This window comes from Cimex lectularius, unplaced genomic scaffold, assembly GCF_000648675.2.
Source record: "Cimex lectularius strain Harlan isolate CLEC.00 unplaced genomic scaffold, Clec_2.1 scaffold32, whole genome shotgun sequence".
NCBI lineage: Eukaryota > Metazoa > Arthropoda > Insecta > Hemiptera > Cimicidae > Cimex > Cimex lectularius.
The window spans coordinates 852,377-873,441 of NW_019392689.1; the positions used below are offsets into that span (position 1 = coordinate 852,377).

Consider the following 21,065-nt stretch of genomic DNA (forward strand, 5'->3'; position numbering starts at 1 on the left):
TTTAAAATTTTTTTTAATTACTGTGTCACTGTAAATGTAATAAACAAATTGGTTTACCTGTCATGTCTCATTTTGCAAACGATTCCAAGTATATCAACAGAGTTTTCACTTAAAAGTTGACTAACTCCTATGCAAATAGCAATGAAACACCCAGTTCGTCCAATTCCAGCTGAACAATGTACTATCACAGGGCCAACGGGGGTACCTCTATTGCCTTCGAGCCATCGAGGGCTAAGGAGACCTGGGCTAACTGGACCAGGCATTTTTGGACTTGTTCCTACAATGGAACTGAGCAGTTAGACAGACCCTTAGTTTAAAAAAATATATAAATCATATACCTTCTATTGGGCTGTCTTCACTTGCAGTCCATATAGAACTGTCACCAGAACTCTGTGTTGGCCACCTTTTGCTTCCACTGGAACTAAACGCCGGAGAATCGAATGATGAATTAGTTCTAAAAGGGCTCCGATCAGACCCAGTCAAAGGGCTTGTCTCTGCAGTGTAATTTGGACTGTCCACAGATAACTTTCCAGATTTATCAATACTCCAACCTGGACTCTGAGCAGTTTCGTAACTCCCAGTCGAATTTGTACTCAGTTTTTCTAATTTCCAAAGGACGGTGTCGGCATTTTTACTCAGGGAATCATCTGCGGTTGCTGCTAGCATGTCAAAATCAAAAGCAGTCGAAGAATCCCTTGATTCTTCAGACTTAGACCTTTCATTGATGCGATGGGGGGAGCCGAACTTAAAAACTACACTATCTGATGGAAATGGAGATTTAAAAAAGCATTTGTCTTGCCTTTGCTCAGTTCTAGAAAATGATTAATCACACAGTGAAAAATTATGTTACTAATGTATTAAAATTTGAAATAACCCACCTTTCATAATCTGCTGACTGTTTTGTTCTCTTTTTACTAGGACTAGATTCATAACTCATTGTTTTGCTTTCATCCCTTAACAATTCTACATTTACCGCTTGGGGATTTATATCTAGAGACATTGGTCCAAATGTTTCTCCTTCCTCGTCCGCTTTAATTTCTAAGGGCCCAAAATTAATTATAGGGCTGATTGTATCTTTAACAGGTGGAGGGCCACTTAACCATACTGCAGACGGCCGTCTTTGTGGAACACCTTGAAACCTGGAAAAACTTAGAAATGTAAAAACACATTCAAACATTTTTGAGTACATCACTCACCTCGCAGTTTCAACTTCTTTCGCTAAACTCAAAAGCGAATGAGCATTAGCTGGTGTTTTGTGGTCAGGCCAAGAGTCGAACCAGTAATGCAACAGTTTCCTGACCTCTTCATCTTTTTGAAGCTGTACATTTCTAATAGTGTAGCCATCTTTGTTGACCACGTTGGTCACCGAAACGCTCATCTTACCATACATCACAGCCACATTTGTCTCAGTCGGAAGGTAAGCCTCACACTTAGGCCTAGATTTTTCCCAGAGCTTAGTGATCATTACTATTACTGGAGACCTCTCAGACCAAACCATTTCCCAAAGGTCATTTACTGTATTTGTCATAGGTCCCTGAGTAGCTATAAAAGCCTTCTGTTCTACATCATAACCCTAGAAATTTAAAAGACAATTTTGTAAGAATATATTTAAAAAGGTATATTTACCTGTAATAATAAATTATACCTTAATATAATTAGCATTAATATAACCAGAAAGATTGTCTGTAGAAGTATCATCAGTAGGAAGATGAACTCTTGTGTTTTCATTTGGGATCACAGTTCTGTACCTGTAAAGAAAAATTGATGTTATAATTCTAAAATAATATATAGTTTTTGAACAGCAAACCTATTTTTTGCCCAACTCCCAGGTACAAGTATTTTATCTGGATGGTTCAAGGGAAGGTCCCAAAACTCTCGGTGAATCGCTCTTACATCTTTAAGACAAGAACGTAGCTGCTGGCGAGTCAACACGTTGCTAGCAGACAGCAGATATTCTTCTGTTGTGCTGAAATAATAAAAGTTTATGATTTTCACCAACAATATAAACTTTATTTATAATTTCATTTTTAAAGAAGTATTAGCTCTCAGTAGTGCAGTTTTAATGACCAATTTATTAAATAGATTAGTGTGTCTTTGCTTGTCAATGTGAATACACGTTTGGTTCCAGAATAATTTTAATGTAAAATGTTTTTAATAATTAAAATATCAAAAATAATAATTTAGTCAAAAATTCATATATTTAGTTATTTAGAATCACAAAAGCATTGTTAGGCTTATAAGTTAAAAATACCAAATGGGCTGTGTTAAGGCCTATTAGCCAGAACAAGTGAATTGCTATCTTAACATTCAAAGCAAAGGCTAGTATTGAGAGTGAATAAATAAATCTTTTCATTAAATTATATTTGTAAATTTAGAGCCTTCTCTAAAGTGGTAACAACTTTTTTGCCCATCCATTTGGAACATCATCATCGGGAAGAATTTCAAGTACAGTCCTGTACCAGGAAGAAAAACTCAAAGCACGACCCTTTGCTAGTTTTAAATTAATTTTGAATCTACTAGTAGTAACTAAGGATTAATAATAGTTTGAAGTCTTATTTCATTTTCAACTTGCTTATAAGTTTATGGCCATTTTATTGCTACATCAAAAATAAATGTATTGATTATAATGCAATATTTTTTTCTTTTATATTTGATTTAATTTATCCATTTAAACACTTTATGACTATCAGGTAGTTTTGCTCTGCCTGCTGGGTCATGTTTGCTGTTCACGGTGTAATTTTTGTTTTATTTGTCTTTATTAGGTGAATCTGATGGTGTAGCTGTTATTATACGCTGTTTTTATTGTTTGTGATTTCAACTATGATTTAGTCCTGCAATGTCATGTCTATAGATTCTGAAATGTACCTGACTTACAAACCTAGGCAGACTAGGGATGATCAGATATTATCAAAATGCAGGTTCGTCATCTTGTGAAGGTGGGCCACCTTCAAGACATGCGGAATTGACCAAATGACGATCAAAGGTTCATTGAATCCCGACTAGTGGGATGTATGCTCGGTTACTCAAATAGTCAGTGCTCGCCTTGCTCGGTTAGTTGACAGTTTCCATGTCTTCTTCAAAGTGCACAAATATTCACTGTTCCTGGGTACAAATCCCGCATATATTGCTTATACATACGGCATACTATTTTGCAAATGCCAAGCTGAGCATCTTGACACTTGACAAATATTCGGCATTCGGAGAATCCCACATGTCTGGAGCCACCTTGAGATGTCTTCACACAATGACCCACAATAATTATAATTCTTAAAAACTTTTTGAAAATGTTAGATCGATTTTTATGCATACTTTCAACTATTTTAAAGGAAAATTTAACAGTTTGTATTAACAAAATACATTATAGTAGAAAGGTTATTATATTATTACACTTTACAGTCATACGTGCTTATGCTCTTAGCTACTTATGCTATTATATTTATTATTGTTTTGTCTACGTCTTATATGAATCTCAAAAATCCTATGTTATTATTGACATGAAAGATTGTAATTTGTCTTGTCTGCCTTACCATTCCCTCATAGGAGTAACAGCGATATTCTCTTGGTGGACTAGATCTATTGTGAGACTGGCGCTTGATCCACGTCTTTCCAGAAGTCCTTTGATTTTACCACCCCCACGACCCATTTTGCTTTCCCCACCACTAACCGCTTCAGTCACAACAGAATGAGCACTTGCACAGGGAGGATGCTGTTCTTGGGGAAGGGATTCACATTGTTCCGTAACAGTCGGTTGGATGACAGGATGACAGATCCACTGAGTAGATTCGATTTCGTCGCCTCCACCTTCTCCAGCACTAGACCTTTTTTCTTGTGAGCTCATCTGAGCCTTCAACCAAACTAAGACCTAGAAGCCAAAATATAAGTCAGTACAAAAATAGAAATATTCAATATGGAAAGTTTATATCTAACTTGCGACCACATGATTATTACAAACTCGTTTCCTTTGAGATAAACGTTTATCAGGTCAACGTGAAGGCCGCAAGTTACACTTTTTAAAAAAGTTAATGTGTATCATTGTTTTGTAAGAAACAAGTGAATACAGTTTAAAATTAATAAAAAATTCTGTTATTTTTGCAAAATGATTGCTCTTTTATTTATTTTACTCACAATAAAAGCTAAGGCGAGAGCTGAGGCAAGCGAGACTAGGACGATAAACTGCCAGTGTTCGAACAACACTGTTCCACTCTCGCCTCGCCAAGGCAAATGAATGCTTCCACTTGATAGCCCAGTTGGCATCTTGAAACCATCCTCTGCAAACAAATAACAATAATTGTATTAAATTATAGATAGCTCATTCGATCAGCAAGAAGAATATTTATCATTTTTATGTTGTAAACTGAATTAGCTTTATTATTTTCATGTTTAATTATAACAATGATTCAGATATCACAGATTGTTCAATAGATGTTTAAATTAGCCAGAAATAATAAAAGATTTAAAAGAATAATTTGTGAATAATGGAATAAAATTATATTGAAATAATAAAAGCGCTATAATGTATTACTAGTATTTGCTACAACAATTTATTTTGAAATGTATCCTCTCGAAAACTTAATTGTTCAAAAGGTAATCAGCAGGTGTTGCTTTTTATTCCCTTAAAATTTGTTTGGACAAAATAAAAATAAAAAAATTGAAAAATAACAAAAAAGTCTTTTGTTCAATTAAAATTGCTTTGGGTGAATAATAATTTGATATAAGCTAAAAGTCAACTTAGTCAAAAACTATTAATACAATATTTTGTTTATTATATCTCAACTGAGACCTCACAAAAGAATAATTAATTGAAAGAAATAATTCGGCCAATTAGAACACTAAAACATAATGGATTTTGTTTATTATTATTACTATTAAATATTATACAAGTTTTTATGGAAAAAAAATATTTACACTTCATTTAGTCAAGTTCACCTCCATTTTTGACACAATGACCACAAACAGAAAACACTGATCTGACCTTACTCATGCATGAATCACCATTTGGTATGACTAAACATAAACTGATGGTTTAAGTTGTTTTTCAAATTCAAACTGATCTCTTTCACCAATTATTACTGAATGCATTACTGCAAATTTTATCTTTCTAAAATTTTTGGTGTTTACGAGAAGCTTATATCAATTTGAGTAACACATCATTTTAGTCATTACTAAGTACTCTTAGCTACACATTTGTTTTGCAATATGATTCAACTGATCAAATATATAACTTTTTTGTTTTGTGTTATTACAAACAAAGAGATCAAATATTTTGAATAGGTATTTTATCTAAACAAAATTATATTGAGTTTTTAAGTTTACATTTCTTCTAAGCACTAGTTTTAAATGATTTTATTCATATTATTATTTTTAACTGTCATTAATCACTTTGTTCCCTACTGTTTTTTTTCACTCTTTTATTTAATGAAAAATAGGAAACATTCAATTTTTATCTTGCTCTTCATACAACCATAAAGTTCAACATTTTTTATTTTACACTAAATTCACTATTTTTCATGGTCCGCTTGACCAATTAATAACATTCAATTAATTAAGGTTTTAAGTTGAGATAAAAAAGTCAGTGTCACGAGCGGGATTCAAACCCATGACCTTCGGCTTGATATGCCGCTACTCTACCACTTGAGATATTGTGACTCCATGATTTTACACTTGATCGTGATTTCACACTAGTATGGACTTCATGAATGTACACGCACGTGCACACAAACTGTTAAAATATTGACAGATATTTGAATTAAAATATTCCCTCGGTTCGAAAATAATGTATTACAATCCCAGCAACTCTAGTCAATGGGGATAAATTTATCATGAACAATTTTAGTTAAATTATTTTCCCAATTTTACCTGACATCCAGTCAAGTATTCCTCGGTTTTGGCACTGTTTACAATAATGGTGAGTTGCATACCTGCAATAAGACATACGAACATATAACTGTTTGAGATGAAGTGAGATATATTGTTCTATGTCCACTGAAAGCGCACACTCTAGCATGCTTACCGCAAAGCAGAACAAAGGATTGTTTTTGCAGTATTTTTCCAAGCCAATGTATTTATTCATGTAAGGGGTAAGGGGAGAGTGCAAGCGACAACAACAAAACAAGGTCAGGGTACATAAAACTACTAATTTTTCGTTTGTTGAATAATTTTTTTTTTTGCATAATATTAAGCAGATCACATATTTCAAACAATTTAATTGCTAATTTAGACACTAAATTTTAACCATCTAAATGCCTAAAAACATTTTTGTGTTTTTTAATCTAAATGTAAAATAATAATAATTTGAAGTTTCTTAAGTTAATTATCATTCATATTTTTAATTAAAAAAAGTATATTTATAAACTATCTATTGTAAAACTAAAGTCCAATCCATTCTAACAATACTAAAAAAATAAACTAATTGCCTTTTTTTATTTTAACAGTTTTGTTGTAAATGGAAATTAAAAGTCAGATTAAATAATAATGCCAAGCACTTTTGACATTATTGTTGGTCATGAATTGATTTTTATTTAAGCAGCCACCTATTCAAGTTTGGCACTATAGAAGCATGCTGGTTTGCAAAGTCAGCTTTTACTAAATGTATCTTGTATGTTTTAATCTTCCAATAAAAAAATAATAAAATAAAAAAATGATAAACCTGTGCTTCCAGAAGATTGTTTAAGTAAACCATGTCATATTATTTATTATATAAGCACAAAGTATAGTTTATAATTAATTTACTTAGAATGATTTTTTTTCTTCTTTTTATTCAAGTATGAGTGTCCTAAATTGAAGTATACACTTTATTGTTTTTTATTTTATTTTAAGTATTGTAGCAAAAGTACTTGAATGAAAATGGAATGAATGAATGATTTATGTTGGGAGAAAATATCTATGATCTTAGAATTATTTCGCAGGATACATACAGTATGTTCGTTTTTCCTGTTAGGAAAAAGGAAAATGAGTGTTAAAAATTCTGATTTCATGACAATTTTATAAAGCGAACTAGGTAAATACTGTTAACAAGTGTTATTTCTGTTTAAATTGTTAGATGTATCAAGCCATTTTTTTGCTCATGATAATCTATTGTATGGCCAAATGGCTGAAAAAATAAATTCAATCGTTATATATCAAACTTTCAACCTATTTTAAGATCATCATCAGGGGTAAAACCTTAAAAATGTCTACAAATTGACATAATTAAGTTTTTAATAAATGATCTCAAATTTCTTTGAAGACAGACTCAGTCCAAACATTGCCAAGGAATCACTATCGAATTTGTTTTTTCATCCAGAGATAGAACATACAGAGATCCAGATTATTTATTACATGAAAATTACATGAACAAATTCATAAAAAATTATCAAAAACAATAAAGCTAATAATTAATCTTTTAACAATCACTTTACAATGAAACTAAATGTCATGTCGTAGCAGAAATTATTATATATATGTTGTAAACAGCACAGGTCACTGCGTATCATATAAATTAAGTGTTTGCTTTCACCTTTGTATTATTCTGCAAATAATTTAAAAAAAATATATTTATTATTATTTACCAATATCACTTATTTTATAACATCATTAAATTTAATTTTTTCTATCAAATATTAACATTTAATGTAGTTTTTTTTTGTTTTAAATGTTTTAGAATGCTTAAAAATTTAACGAGAAACATTACTTTTTTATGAGAATTTTTTTTTTAAATTCTAAAAGTAAAAATTTTATTTTTTGTAAAATGTATTTTTTAACCTGATAAAAAGGGCAAAAAAGTCCATATATTTATACAATTTCCATTGAGTCTAGGATTAGCAAAATTTAAATGTGCAAATAGCAATACTTTTGTGAAAAGTTGAGCTTTTTTCCAGTTTAGTTTCCTTGAAGACAAATGTTTTCTCACACATCTGTCAAATAGTTTTGTCTAATATTAACTATGATTTAAAAAGTTTTATAAACATACAGTAATGCCAATTAGTATACTTAAGAATGGGAAAAGATTTTTTTTAAACTAAAGACATAAAATCCGAAAGATCTTTCCAAGAAGAACAAGTAATTATATATCAAGAAGTATATACAAATGTAAACTAACTTTTGAAATAGAAATTTCCGACTTTTATTTCTCAACTATGTAATAAATAAATTTCCTAAAAGCATCAAAAAGTAATTATAGCTTTTTGACATTAACATTTTTAATTGTTCATTTTTAAAAGTGCACATTTTCATTTTTTCTTTTTTCACCATTTCTCTTTAATTTTTTTCAGTTTTTGTTTCCATCGTTATCGTTCAATGTTCTAACTGGTTTGTTCTGGTGAGAAAAATAGTAAGTAAATGATGTGAGAATTTTTTGTTGGTCCCAATTCTTTAGTGTACAAAGATATTAACATTTTGCCCAGAATGGATAAAGATGTTCTGGGCTTTTTATTTCTTAAAAATTATACTGTGTTTCTTCTTAAAACATTCTATTTCTGACTTGCAGACAGACTATTTTCCATGCGACTGTTGTAATGTTTATCATTATTTATAATATTAAATATAATCATTATTTATAATCTAATTACCATCCTATTTCCGAACTTTCACATATAGGCAAACTTTGAATAATTAGTATATGATAATATCAACCCTTAATTACGACACCTCATCGTTGATGAGGCAACATGGCTTTGTGACTCATAAATCTACCACATCAAACCTCACTCTCAATCTGCAATAACCAATTCATTTAATTCCATTTGGACACAATCTGTACTGATCTATCTAAAGTATTTGACCAAGTCAACCATGATCTACTTATAGATAAATTGGCTCCATAGGCTTTACTACTCCATCACTAAAGTGACTTAAATATTATCTTTCTAATCGGAAACAAGTAGTGAAAATAACTTCTTTTTTCATAAGATTTCGGTACTACACAAGGTGGACATTTCTCACCCTTAATATTTAATCTCCATATTAATGACCTGAAAATATTACGTTAAGAATAGCCATTTCCTTCTTTATGCTGATGATTTATAAAACTATCAAAACCCTTCAGGATAGTCTTGATCTCCAGTCTAACCTGTACTCTACTCATGAATGATATTGATGGAATTCAATGGGTTGAATATTAAGAAGTGCAATGTTGTCACTTACACTCATAAAACCTATCCCATAAAGTATGAATGTATTATAGATAATGTTCCTTCAGCAAAACTCTCTAAAATTAAAGATCGTGGTGTAATTTTCGAAAGAAAACTAAATATCCATTTGCACATCACCCATATCAAAAATATATCTATCGAGCTCTTAGGAACATCATCAGACTAACCAGTGAATTCACTGAGTCGAAAACCCTCAAAATTCTTTACTGTTACTTTGTTAGACTCCCATCTTGATTATTCCTGTGTTACCCGGTCATCACATTACAATAAAAAAATCCAACAAATAAAAAGGGTTCAGAATAAATTTCTATGATATGCAGCTTACAAACTGAAAATTCTCCAGGATATACATGACTACGGTCATATTTTGGATTCCTTTGATATCATAACTTTGGAAAAGTGGAAAATTTACTACTCTACTAATAATAATAAACTTTAATAACATAAACTAAAAAACGAAATATTCTTTATTTCTGCCCATAAGACTAATCTTATAAAAGAAAGCCCCATTAATAGGTTAATACACACAGCTAATGCTTATCCACACCTCTCATACCAAGACAATATTAGCATTTTTTAAAAATCAATTTCTGCACTCAAGATTTAAATGTTCAGAACAGTTTATGAACTATTTTCATATCCATTTTATGCATGTCTCATTATTGTTCTATTAACACATAGCTTTGTTTGTTTAATTATTTACAATTATATTTACTATAGTATGCTGGTTACCTTGGATATTACTAATAATTATATTTTTCAGTTGTTTTGTTTGTAGTCTATCAATTATATAACTGCATATATTTGCAGCTATGTTTTATTAATAAATCAGATTTCCATTTATTTGTTATTTTATTGTAATTCTAGTTAAGTTGTTTCTTTAATTAACTATTTATGTTTTGTAATAAATCTCTATATTAGGACTCCTAAGTATATTTGTAACTATTATATTATTCCAATTGTAGTATTATTTTAATAGGCTTTGCTGTAAAATAAATAAATAATTGGATAAAGAAAGAAAATAAAAAAATTATTACTATTATTATTATATTATTTCCATCTGAAAAAGAAGTGCTTTTGATTTTGTTTATTTACACAATTTGTCATTGGTTCGAAGAACTTATTTGAAAAATTTTAAGTTGAACACACCTGTTGTCATTATTTTTTTTTCTTTTTGACACTTTGTTTATTATTTGGTCTTCTTAAATTATAAATCGAATTATGTACTTTTTTTATTTGGAGAAATGCAAAACCTGTATTTACTGTTTGTACACAAATATTATTTTGAATTTAACCTGAATGGTGGCTTTTTGAGTTAAGCTTTGTTTTTCTTTTTTTAATAGTGGATTTGTATATAACATATTTATCAAAATTATTATAAATTGATTGAAAGAAACCCTTGGTTTCTTTGTTTATCCAATTTGTCAATGTCCCTTGTGATTATTTTTATGAAAGTTCGATGAACACGAGAAGTTTTGCAGGTTTCTTACAAGAGATATGTTTTGGGCTTAACATAGAAAAGGTTTGCGTAGTTTTAACGGAATAAAAAAAAGTCGTAAATTTATTATAGTTATTCATATTACATTGACTCAAGGGCGAAATTTAAACACAAAAAATAGTAGATGTCGTGCTTACATTTTTCTGATTTATTTATTTTTATTTTACAGTTTAATTTTTTAACATGTAGACGCCCTTGTTTTCAACTGCCAAATAATAATTTGTTTAGTTCAGCCTTAAAATCTAGTTTGCTTTTATCAGAATAGAAAGGTACATGATAAAAGTAAAAAGAAGTATTAAATAAAATCCTACAAGTAAATTGTACAATTTTTATTAGATTTGTATTCTTAGAACTAAATAGTCACGATTCCAGAGTAATTTTTTATTAATAATTGTAATAAATTTATTTTAATAATTTTTGTATATTTATTTTACTAAATAGTGGTTTATAATTTACCCAACACCTTTATCTTGGCCAAAATTTGTTTTGTTTACTAACGTTTTTCTTAAACCCAAATGGGTTTTTCCAGTATTTATCCATAGTGAATCTTCATTATCACAAAAATCTTTGTTGATCATTGGATGAAGATTTTTGAATTTCATCTATTTGTCATGCTTTTTAATCTACATTTGAAACTCAAATAAGATTTCCTGTGTTTATTCATAGTAAATAACATCTTTATCAATCATCGTACATCAGCAGACATTTCAATTTATTATGATGGTTTATTTCCAGTATTTATCTATCGTGAATATCTTCAATATCACATAAATCTTTATTGATCATCGGATGGATGGCTGTTCAATTGCATCTATTTGTCATGTTTTTGAACATATATTTTTACCTAAGATTTTCACGAGTTTGCTCATAGTAATCATCATTATCCCATAATTCTTTATTGACCATTGCTCGTCAGTCGACTTTTCAATTTATTATGTTGTTGAAAATTTGAATTTAAAACCAAAAACGGATTTTCCAATATTAATCCATAATGAATAACATATTCATTATCACAGAAATCTTTAGTGATCATTGTTCATTATCCCGAATTTCTTTATTGAGCATTGCACGTTAATCGACTTTTCAATTTATTATGTTGTTGAAAATTTGAATTTAAAACCAAAAAAGGATTTGCCAATATTAATCCATAATGAAGAACATTCATTATCACAGAAATCTTTATTGATCATTGTTCATTTGTAAACCTTTCAATTTCTTCTGTTTTAGCATAAACGTAGTTGCTTTCGTATATGTGCATATTTAAATCACATGTTTCAAGCTAGGTTTTTATTTCTTCAGTATCACAAAAATTCTTAACCAATCACTAAATATGCAGAAGCATACTTTTCATTATAATATTTCTTTCTTTTTGGTTGTTTGCCTATAGGTTTGTCTCATTAATTTACTCCTATATCCCTTTTTTTTTTTAAAATGATATTTGTTTTTCTTTACCCTCAATTGTGACGTTTCGCTTCGTAACGACAATCATTGATCACGGGAAGGACAAAAAGAAACAATAAGTAATTATGGTAAAAGGTTTTTCAATCTCACGATTTCCGTTTTTATCGAGTTTTCTTGAGTTATAAAAGTTTGGTTTGTTTATATGCGAGTTTATTTTTGTAATTTTTCATTTATGATTGAAGGAACGTTTCATTGAAAAGTTGTTTATTATGTTTACGTTGGGTGTTTATATGAGGGGGGGGGGAATGGACAGGATTATCAATGAGTGGTAGAATTGTTTTGGTGTAATAATTGTAAATACAAAACGTGTAGTTGAGAAATCGATTGTCGGAAACGATAACAGGCTGAGTATCAGTGACACTGGTCAGCGAAGTGACGTGACGTGAAGTGAAGAGGATCCGCGCTGCTGTAAATACCGTCGGCTTCGACTGAATGGGATGGACGTTCATGAATGAAAGGGAGCGAGAGGGTGCGAACTGAATCTGCGGCGAATGTAAAATAATTACGCCCTCACCTGTAAATTGATTGTCGCTTCGCGTGAAGAACTGGTGATAACGGAAGGGAGTTTTGTGATTCTCCATTAGCCGAGGATTATTATTATTACGGGCAGGACGTGAGCTGCTGGAGGGCCGAAAAGTCTCTGGCTCTCCCCTTCCTCGACCTCATCTCGTGCGTACTACTCGAGTCTATCTGAAATGTTTACATTTCACGTGAATAGATGAAAAAAGGTGAGCCCGTCACTTTGTCAAACGGTCCCCGTCGCATATCCCTCCGATCCTCGATTCATTCATCCGGCACTCCTCCACTACCTACATCACTTTATCGATCTCTCATTCGCCTCGTGAACGAACTCCCGTCTCTAATGAGCACAACACCGGCTGGTTCAAGCGAGCCTGTCGACATTACCGTCGAGGAGGAACAGGAAAGCGATTAACAACACGAGAATCTCCGTTGAACCGGGGAGGTTCGTCCGAGGGATTTTCGTGCATTTGAAATGCGCCGTAGCCATAATCGCCCTCCTTCGCCTCCCTCTTCGGCTCTTCGCCTACCAACTGAACGACGACGGATTTACCTCAGATTTTCCCTTTCGCCTCCCACCTTCGCCCCTCGTTCCATTCATTTTACACCCCATTTACTCCATTCGGCCCCCGACCCCCTTAGGTTCGGTCTTCTTTCATAAAAAAATATCACCGTTCGCTCGGCGAGAAATCCGGCCGCAGACTCGCGTCGAGAAGTCCCGCACGGGATTTTTATTCTCCCCCCCCCTTTAATCCAGCCGGCATCGCGTGCAAGAAGTCGAAAGACAAAAATCCCCCTGGGGGTGAATTGGAAAAAAAAGAGAGAGAGAAGTAGAAGAAGATAAGTGAACGAACACTCTAGTATGGTCTTGAAGAAACAAGCACATTCAGTTGTTACTGCCAAGCTTTCGACCTCTTTTAAGGTCATCATCAGTGCAAAATAAAATTATATTTACCTACAGATTGACACACTTACAGGCAACAAATACCATTTTCTCGACAAAAGAAAATTCTGCCCTTAATTTGTTTCATTACCAATAAATATTTGTTTATGCTGTTTTAAATTGGGAATATCAATTAGAGGTAAACGCACTTAATCCTTAATCCAAAACAAGGATAAAGGATTTTTCAATATTTACTTTTTACGGAATTTAAAATGTTTATTCAGTCTCATTTGAATTATGAAACAGACTGTTTAGTTTTCATCTTTGTTTTGTTAATTACAATTTTTCAACTTAAAAATTCCACTTCGTGCTGAGGATGTTGCGCGTGGTGTGGCACTTTCTCATGATGGACGTTCCATCAGGTATGCGGTTATACCTACGAAGTCCCGTACGAAACTCTGCGAGACGCCGTTGGATGTTTTCGAGAAATTGGGTCCTACCATAGAATTGACCAGAACACATGGAGTTGCACGGTTCGCATTTGCTCGAGAACAGAGCCATTGGTCTTTTGACGATTGGTCTGCTGTACTTTTTACAGATGAGTGTAGATTTGTTCTGTGGTTTTCAGATGGGCGTGAAAGAGTGTGGAGAAGGCGAAATGAAAGGCACGAAGCCTGTAATTTTTCCCAGAGGCCGACCTTTTCAACGTAGCTCAGTGATGGTGTGGGCGGGAATTTCATTGGATAGTCGCAAAGAGTTGGTTGTCGTTCGTATAGGGTCTTTGACTGCCACTCATTATGAGGATGAAATATTGAAATATCACGCGTTCCTATCCTCGATGAAATCAGCGATAATCCTACTCTAATACACCGTCGACATGTCGCTCGCATCGTACAAACGTACCTTCAACAGCATAACCTCAGTGTACTCGTTCTCCAGGCTTGAACCCTACAGAACATTTATGGGATAACCTCAAAAGACGAATAAGAGCACGTCCATCATTTCCTGATACACTCCACGATCTGGAAAGGACTCTTCGTGAAGAACGGGCTAATCTCCAGCAAACAGACATTTCCAGACTGGTAGCCGAGTCGTATTCGGGATTTAATTAAGGCAAGAGGAGGAAATACATGATGTTGATATGTTAATTAAAAATCTAAAACAAATTTTATCTTTCTGTCTTTTTTTTTCATTTTCCTTAGCAATTTACATTTCATTTTTGCTTTTTAGACAAAGACTCAATTGTTAGACGTTAAAAAACGTGAAACTTTGATTAATATATAAAAAATATATACAAATCAAGTTATATCATAAATGGGTGGAATTTTTGCCCGTCAGTGTACTTAAGTTATTTACAGGATCTCAAATTTACTTGCAGACCGATGAAGTCCTAACTTAGCCAGACTGTAGACAACAGTGGCAATGTTAGGACTGAGTCGGTCTTCAAGGAAATTTGAGATCCTGTAAAAAACTTAAACATATCAATAAAAAGTTCCGAAAGTAAAAAAAATAGGATGAGAAATAAGGGAAATTTTGAAAAATGGTAAAGGAAAACTGAAGGGGAAAGTGAGAGGCGCTCACGGGAGAGGTTGTAAAAGAAAAGAGAGAGGTGAGGTCGAGAAGTGGCTTTTTTAGGGCCGATAGATTCTAACTGAGATATGGACAAATAGGAACTGGCCCTGTACTGCCTGTACTGTATCAGAAAAGAAAAACCTTCATAAGATATCGTAAGTATGTAGATAGATATACGTAAGTCGTACAATACCGGACACTTTTAGATCTGTGTTGTGATGAACCTGCAGTTTGGTGGTTTCCGATCGTTTCGACCTACCAATCCTCGCTGTTTTGGTTTGTCAGACCCAGCACCGAAGATAAAACCAGATACCGAAAGGTGGTTGACCAAACCAACGAGAATAGGATGTAGCTGTTTAACTCATTTAAGAAGTTGTAGTTTAATGGTTTCCGATCATTTCGAACTACCAATACTCTTAGCAATATGATAGCAAACCTGGTCGACGTACAAAGCTGAAGGCCACAAAAACCATCAGAGGAGATTAGGTATTAGCCACGTCAATTGATTGAATGGGTTATTACTTGTACAAAAGGAAAAATAACACTAATTCCTTTACTAATCAAAATATATGGAAGCTGTCTGGCAATGGGATATATCCCAAGCAGTTGGAGTACTGCAAAAGTGGTCTTTATTTCGAAACCTGCTTGTAACAACTATATAAAGGCAAAGGCATACAGACCAATTAGTGTAACGTCCTTTTTGACCTCAGAATGGGGCCACCAAAAACAAAAAATAGACGAACTCCAGAGGTGCCAGTAAGAATCTTATGATTAAAGATCCCTCACCAATACTGGTAAACACATTACTCCATCTAGTGAAGGAAAAATTCAGGGGAATGATAGGACTATACACTGGTAAATATTACACAATATTAAATGATGATTCCATTTGTAGGTTATGGAATGAGGAGGAAGAAACTGCCACCCATATAGTCTTCGAATGGGAAGAAACCGCTCAAACGAGACAACTTAGGATGTCAAAAAGATCCGGGCAAAAACTATAGCAATGACGTACTACTTCTTAAGAGAAGGATCTAGTCAATTGAACTGAGGACGTATGAAACGTACAATAAGCCTGAGGGCTGCAGTGTTTAGGAAGTACAAAACTCCCTAGCATTCCATCATCACCAACACCTCGAGGTTTGGTCTGTCAGGCAGCACTGAAGATTACTAGAAGCCCAAGGGCGTTTGACCAACCCAGCGGCGAAAGGCATATCAAAATCGAAAACTACCAAACTACCTAAATGATTTAAAAAGTCACAATTTGGTTATAAATATCAGGTATAACTTTTAAGGAGTTCAGAAAAAAAAATTAGTCGAGTGAAGGAAAATTGCCCAGGGGAAATTCAGTGAATAAACGCGGACACTGCCAAAGTTACGAGGATATCTTCAACCTAATCTAAATAACATTTCATCTGATGAGATGCTGAAAAGCAAACGACCTTCACCAGATCACCCGAGTTTCTTTGTCAAACAGGCAATTTAAATATTATTGGCTTAAAGAACGCCATTTGTAGCATCACTTTGTTTTCAAACTTCAAATACGCTCCTAAATAAGCAAACAAGTTACAAAATTTATTCGATTTGTAACTTATTGCTTGTAAGGGGCTAAGATAAGATTTAACCGAGTTAAGTTTAACTACCCAAAAGTAATCAGCGATAAAAAATTAACCTGCCAAATGCAGGACATTTTCAATCTAATGTAGTAAACAACGTTTTGTGAGTATCAACACACGAGAAGAGAAAAACGGGCGACCTTCATAAGATCAAAAGTTACTTTATAAAACAACTCACTGGAAATACCTCATCGCCTAATCCTGATATGGATAAGTTCTATTCTAACAATAAAAACAAGTCGTCGAACCCTACTTTTAACAATAAAACCCGACGATGGACGAAAAGAGGAAGAAAGGAAGCAGTCTATGGATTAAAAAAAGCTTGAAAAACAAGTTGTATGATGTGTTAACTCAATACTCTTTTGACGTTTTTCTTTAAAATTATTACAAGTTTTTAAGTTTTGTTAGCTTAAAGTATGACATTTGGGTCCTCATTGAGCTTACAAACTATACGTAATTTCTTAAATAACTACAAAATTCAAAATGGGTTTTAGATATTTGGTTATTATGGCTAGTGAAGCTGGGCAAGATCAGCGAGACAACGCGGACCCTGCCAGAATCAGATCGACAGTATTCCAACAGGATGTAGAATGATCCTCGTTTTAGCTTCCAACAAGGAGTGAAAATAGAAAAATCGACGTTTTTACAAACTAAAGTTATTTTGAAGCTTTGCTCTTTATTTTAATTTTGTTTTTTTGTCAAGAAAAATTCAATTTTGTTGTCTTATCGGTTAATGTTTATTTTCTCATCATTCAACTAATTAAGAAAATGGTTTTTATACATAATTTATCAAGAGCTCCAGTCTTAAGGAAACGGCTAAGGTTCTTCGGTCTAGATTAAACTGTTTAAAGTACAAATTGAGCCGTGTATATGTAATTAATTGGTAAAATATGATGATGGAGCCGATGGGCTGTCGAACTGTTTAATCAAGATCTGATCAACGCTCCGCCTATTTTCGCTGTCGGTCTCAAAGTCAAATTAATCTTGAATCAACGCATTTTCAGCAAGAAGAAAATGTCATAACAGTCCAGTATGTTGAATATGTTGGTAGATAGCCAACAGCCAGCTGAACTAGAGGGTTGATCAAAAGATTATGAAGAATCTAGATCTTTATCATATACAAATAAATCCTTAAATTTTTCCTATGGTAGAATCGAATGAAATTAAATGTTCAAGTTATGAAATCATTACAAAAGTGGTCAAAAAATTGGACTTCAGGAATGTACTTGTTTTATCAATGCTTCGCTGGATAGGATTTATTTTGGAAAAAATTATTTTTGGCCCAACAATTTGTCATAGCAACAGAATATACTATTGGAAGAAAGTACCAACAATAGATCAGACAAGTAGATTTCTGTTTTAATTGTCGAACAAATCGTTCTGCAGAAAGTAATTTTTTGATCATTCTGTTGATTCTTACTTAGTGTCGGGTCCGTTTTATGGACTTTAATATTATCAAAGAATTCTAACAGTATTCGTTTTTCTTGTTTTTTTGGGACCGTGCGATTGTTAAGTACAGAATTCGAAAAGAACTCAGTTGTTATTAAGACATTCGGCCTTTACGGAGGAAGTCGTAAGTGGGCTTTTTCAGTCGCGTCATTTATCCAGCAGATAGATATCCATGGGATCAACGCCTAGCATTGAAATGTTATTTATTATCAAAGCGACGTCCGTCCGACCTTCGTTTGAATCCTGAGGACAATGGACATCCGGCATCAAAGGACGGGAATCGCTTTACACCGTAATTCGAACGGTATTTGTTTTAAAATTGACCTATCTTCAGACCCACGGTTGTTGTTTTTTTCCAACATCTAAAAGTAAAAACTCACATTTTCCCTTTATCTATGTTTTCGGGCCTCAATGGTGTTCGTAAGCCCGTGGTATAACTCAATTGAAGATAAACCCGGGCTGGATCTGATGTATTCCAGAGATTCCTTTCTAATATTTGTCTGCCCTGACCTGTGTACAACATATTCACTTCAAGCGGTCTACTTCCATACCAATATTTTGGGTATGTATTAGGTCAAACTGAATTATCGTCGTGTATTATTTATCACTTTAGCTCACCTATTCACTCCAACAGGCCTTATAATTTTTTTTGTCGGTCAAATAATGTCTGCCTATTGCGCGATCCCCTAAGAGAGGTTGTAGTACGAAGAAAAACAAGTATATACTTGTTCTGTAGTAATTATCTGACGCGGATGTAATGGTATTTCGCCAACGGTTGTAGTTGGAGGAGTGCATCCTCACAATCTGATATTAGATATGTTAGGATTTTTTCTGCCACACATTAATCGGTTGATGACAATCTTTCTCAGATACCTATAGAGGCTGAAGTACATCAAGCTGTGATGATTTGAAGTCTCTGAGTGCTTCCTAATAAATTCGAGAGTTTCTTTACTTCAAAGCCTCACAAGAACCTAGGATTGCTAGTGTTCGTTGAAGGATTCCCTTTGTTTACCCAGTACATACCACAAAAGGGTCCTTCAGCGGTGAGCCAGCCCTTTTTCTTACAAGAACAACTTCTTATTTTCCCCCTACATACCAAAGAAGTTGGTGGAAGTGACTGTGTTTTGATATCCTAACTTATTTAATTGGTTCTTGCAATTCAGAACCATCTGAATGGTCACTGGCCCATTGGCGAGCTGACCGATCTTTGTATTTGTGTTTTCATTTTAAATTTAATATGTGCTGATTAGTGACCGTTAGTTGATGATTATTCGGAAATCGTAAGATGCGGTCTGGTGTGATGTAGGTTTCAGAAAAACATTTTCTTTATCGTGCCGTTTCGATCTTTATTGAGATCAACTTCAGCGCCTGGGATTTACAAATTGTTTAAATTTAACAAATAGACGGAGGATGTGGAAAAAAGTGAATTTATACAAGGCAAAAAATATTTCTTATATTCAAAGTATTTTTACTCACTACAGACTATTACTACACACAAACAAACACTTTGAGTGAGTAGAAATACTTTCATTGAATATAAAAAATATTTTTTGCATTTTATAAATTCACTTTTTTTCCACATTCTACATGTATTTGTTAAATTTAAACAATGTTTGTAAATCCCAGGCCCTGAAGATGATCTCAATAAAGATCGAAACGTTGGCACGATAAAGAAAATGTTTTTCTGAAACCTACATCCCACCTGACCGCATCTCACGATTTCCGAATAATTTAAATTTAATTGAGCACATATCTCATTATTTCGCCTTAAAATATTGGTGTCCAAGCACATGGGCAGTGAGTATTTAATTTGCCGGACCTAATGTTTCGGGACTAAAACTATCTTCTACTGTGCCAGGCTCGGTTAAATTATAAATTTTAAATTTGGGATTATTTAATTTACGATTTGGAAATTTAGTCACTTTGAACGGTCTCTTTTCTCCTGGTGCTACGCAGATGTACAACAAACACTGCCCTTCGTGTGAACAGTTCGGAAATTTTTCGTAGTTTCGATCGATTCAAATGTACGCTTTATTAGGGTTGAGGTATTCAAGGTTGGCCTCTCAACGTTAGCTGAACGGATATTTCCTGTTTCATTTGGAAATGCACTTACTAAAGTCTAAATTTAGGAGTGCCGCCGGATGAAGTTGACTAAATATAGTCTATGATTGACATCTTCTTTCGATCAATTTACGCATACTATGGAAAGGTTAAGTATGATTTTCAACATTTTTTTACCGAATCAGTTTCAAGTGAAATCAAAGCTCTGAATATTTAACATAATTTTTCTTAATTACACCTAGTAAAGGTGCATGTAAAAGAAAACAAGTAATATATCTACAGTTAAATCGTCTATTTGATTGTTTGTTGATATAATTTCTTTCACTGCAAACATTTTATTTTATTATAAGCCTACTGTTAAGTGATAGCAATATTAATTTTTAATAATTGCATTTAATAATTAATTTTAATAAATTGCAATATTTGAAGAAAACTCGTAATTTATTCTCTTTTGAGACATTATTATACCAGTGCAAATTGTACAGCTGAAGAAATTGTTATATTGCGTCGTAATAAGGCGTTTTTGTTGAAAAGTTGTTGCACACAACGAATGCTGAATTAATTCCCATACTACACACCATTTTCTACATTGACAGGTCTCGAAATAGAAAAGTTAGCCAAGTGGCTCAGGCAGGGGTTTGCCTAAAAGGAAGATTAGAGAGATTGGAAGATGTTTGTCGTCTCTAAACACTTTGCTCGTCTGTTCGATACAGATTATTTTAGTTTTAGAGTTTAGGTCATATACATTCATCGTGCAGATTACAAAATTGTAACAAAATACGTTACACAAGCATTTTGTTTGGATCTGTACGGAAAAACCAACCACGTAAGGGGTTAGCGTTTTGCCCCTGCTTATATCCCTGATGTTATGCAATGTA

The 21,065-nt window shown here is 33.2% G+C and overlaps 1 protein-coding gene across 6 annotated transcripts in view; it reads right to left on the minus strand.

The window, feature by feature from the left end:
* LOC106665054 overlaps positions 1-21,065 on the minus strand; it is a 44,770-nt gene that overhangs the window by 4,072 nt on the left and 19,633 nt on the right. For 2 of the 6 annotated variants that reach the window (XM_014391218.2, XM_014391219.2), the window contains exons 2-9: positions 4,126-4,268; positions 3,528-3,862; positions 1,808-1,966; positions 1,646-1,748; positions 1,197-1,573; positions 879-1,139; positions 339-811; positions 58-277 (exon numbers count right to left, since the gene is read on the minus strand). In XM_014391218.2, the coding sequence (XP_014246704.1) occupies positions 58-277; positions 339-811; positions 879-1,139; positions 1,197-1,573; positions 1,646-1,748; positions 1,808-1,966; positions 3,528-3,862; positions 4,126-4,254 (2,057 nt within the window). In that variant the 5' untranslated portion in view covers positions 4,255-4,268. Of the gene's footprint in view, positions 1-57; positions 278-338; positions 812-878; positions 1,140-1,196; positions 1,574-1,645; positions 1,749-1,807; positions 1,967-3,527; positions 3,863-4,125; positions 4,269-5,856; positions 5,919-12,601; positions 13,657-21,065 lie in introns of those variants that run through there. The other 4 variants (XM_014391216.2, XM_014391215.2, XM_024225865.1 and 1 more) reach the window with 4 other exon arrangements.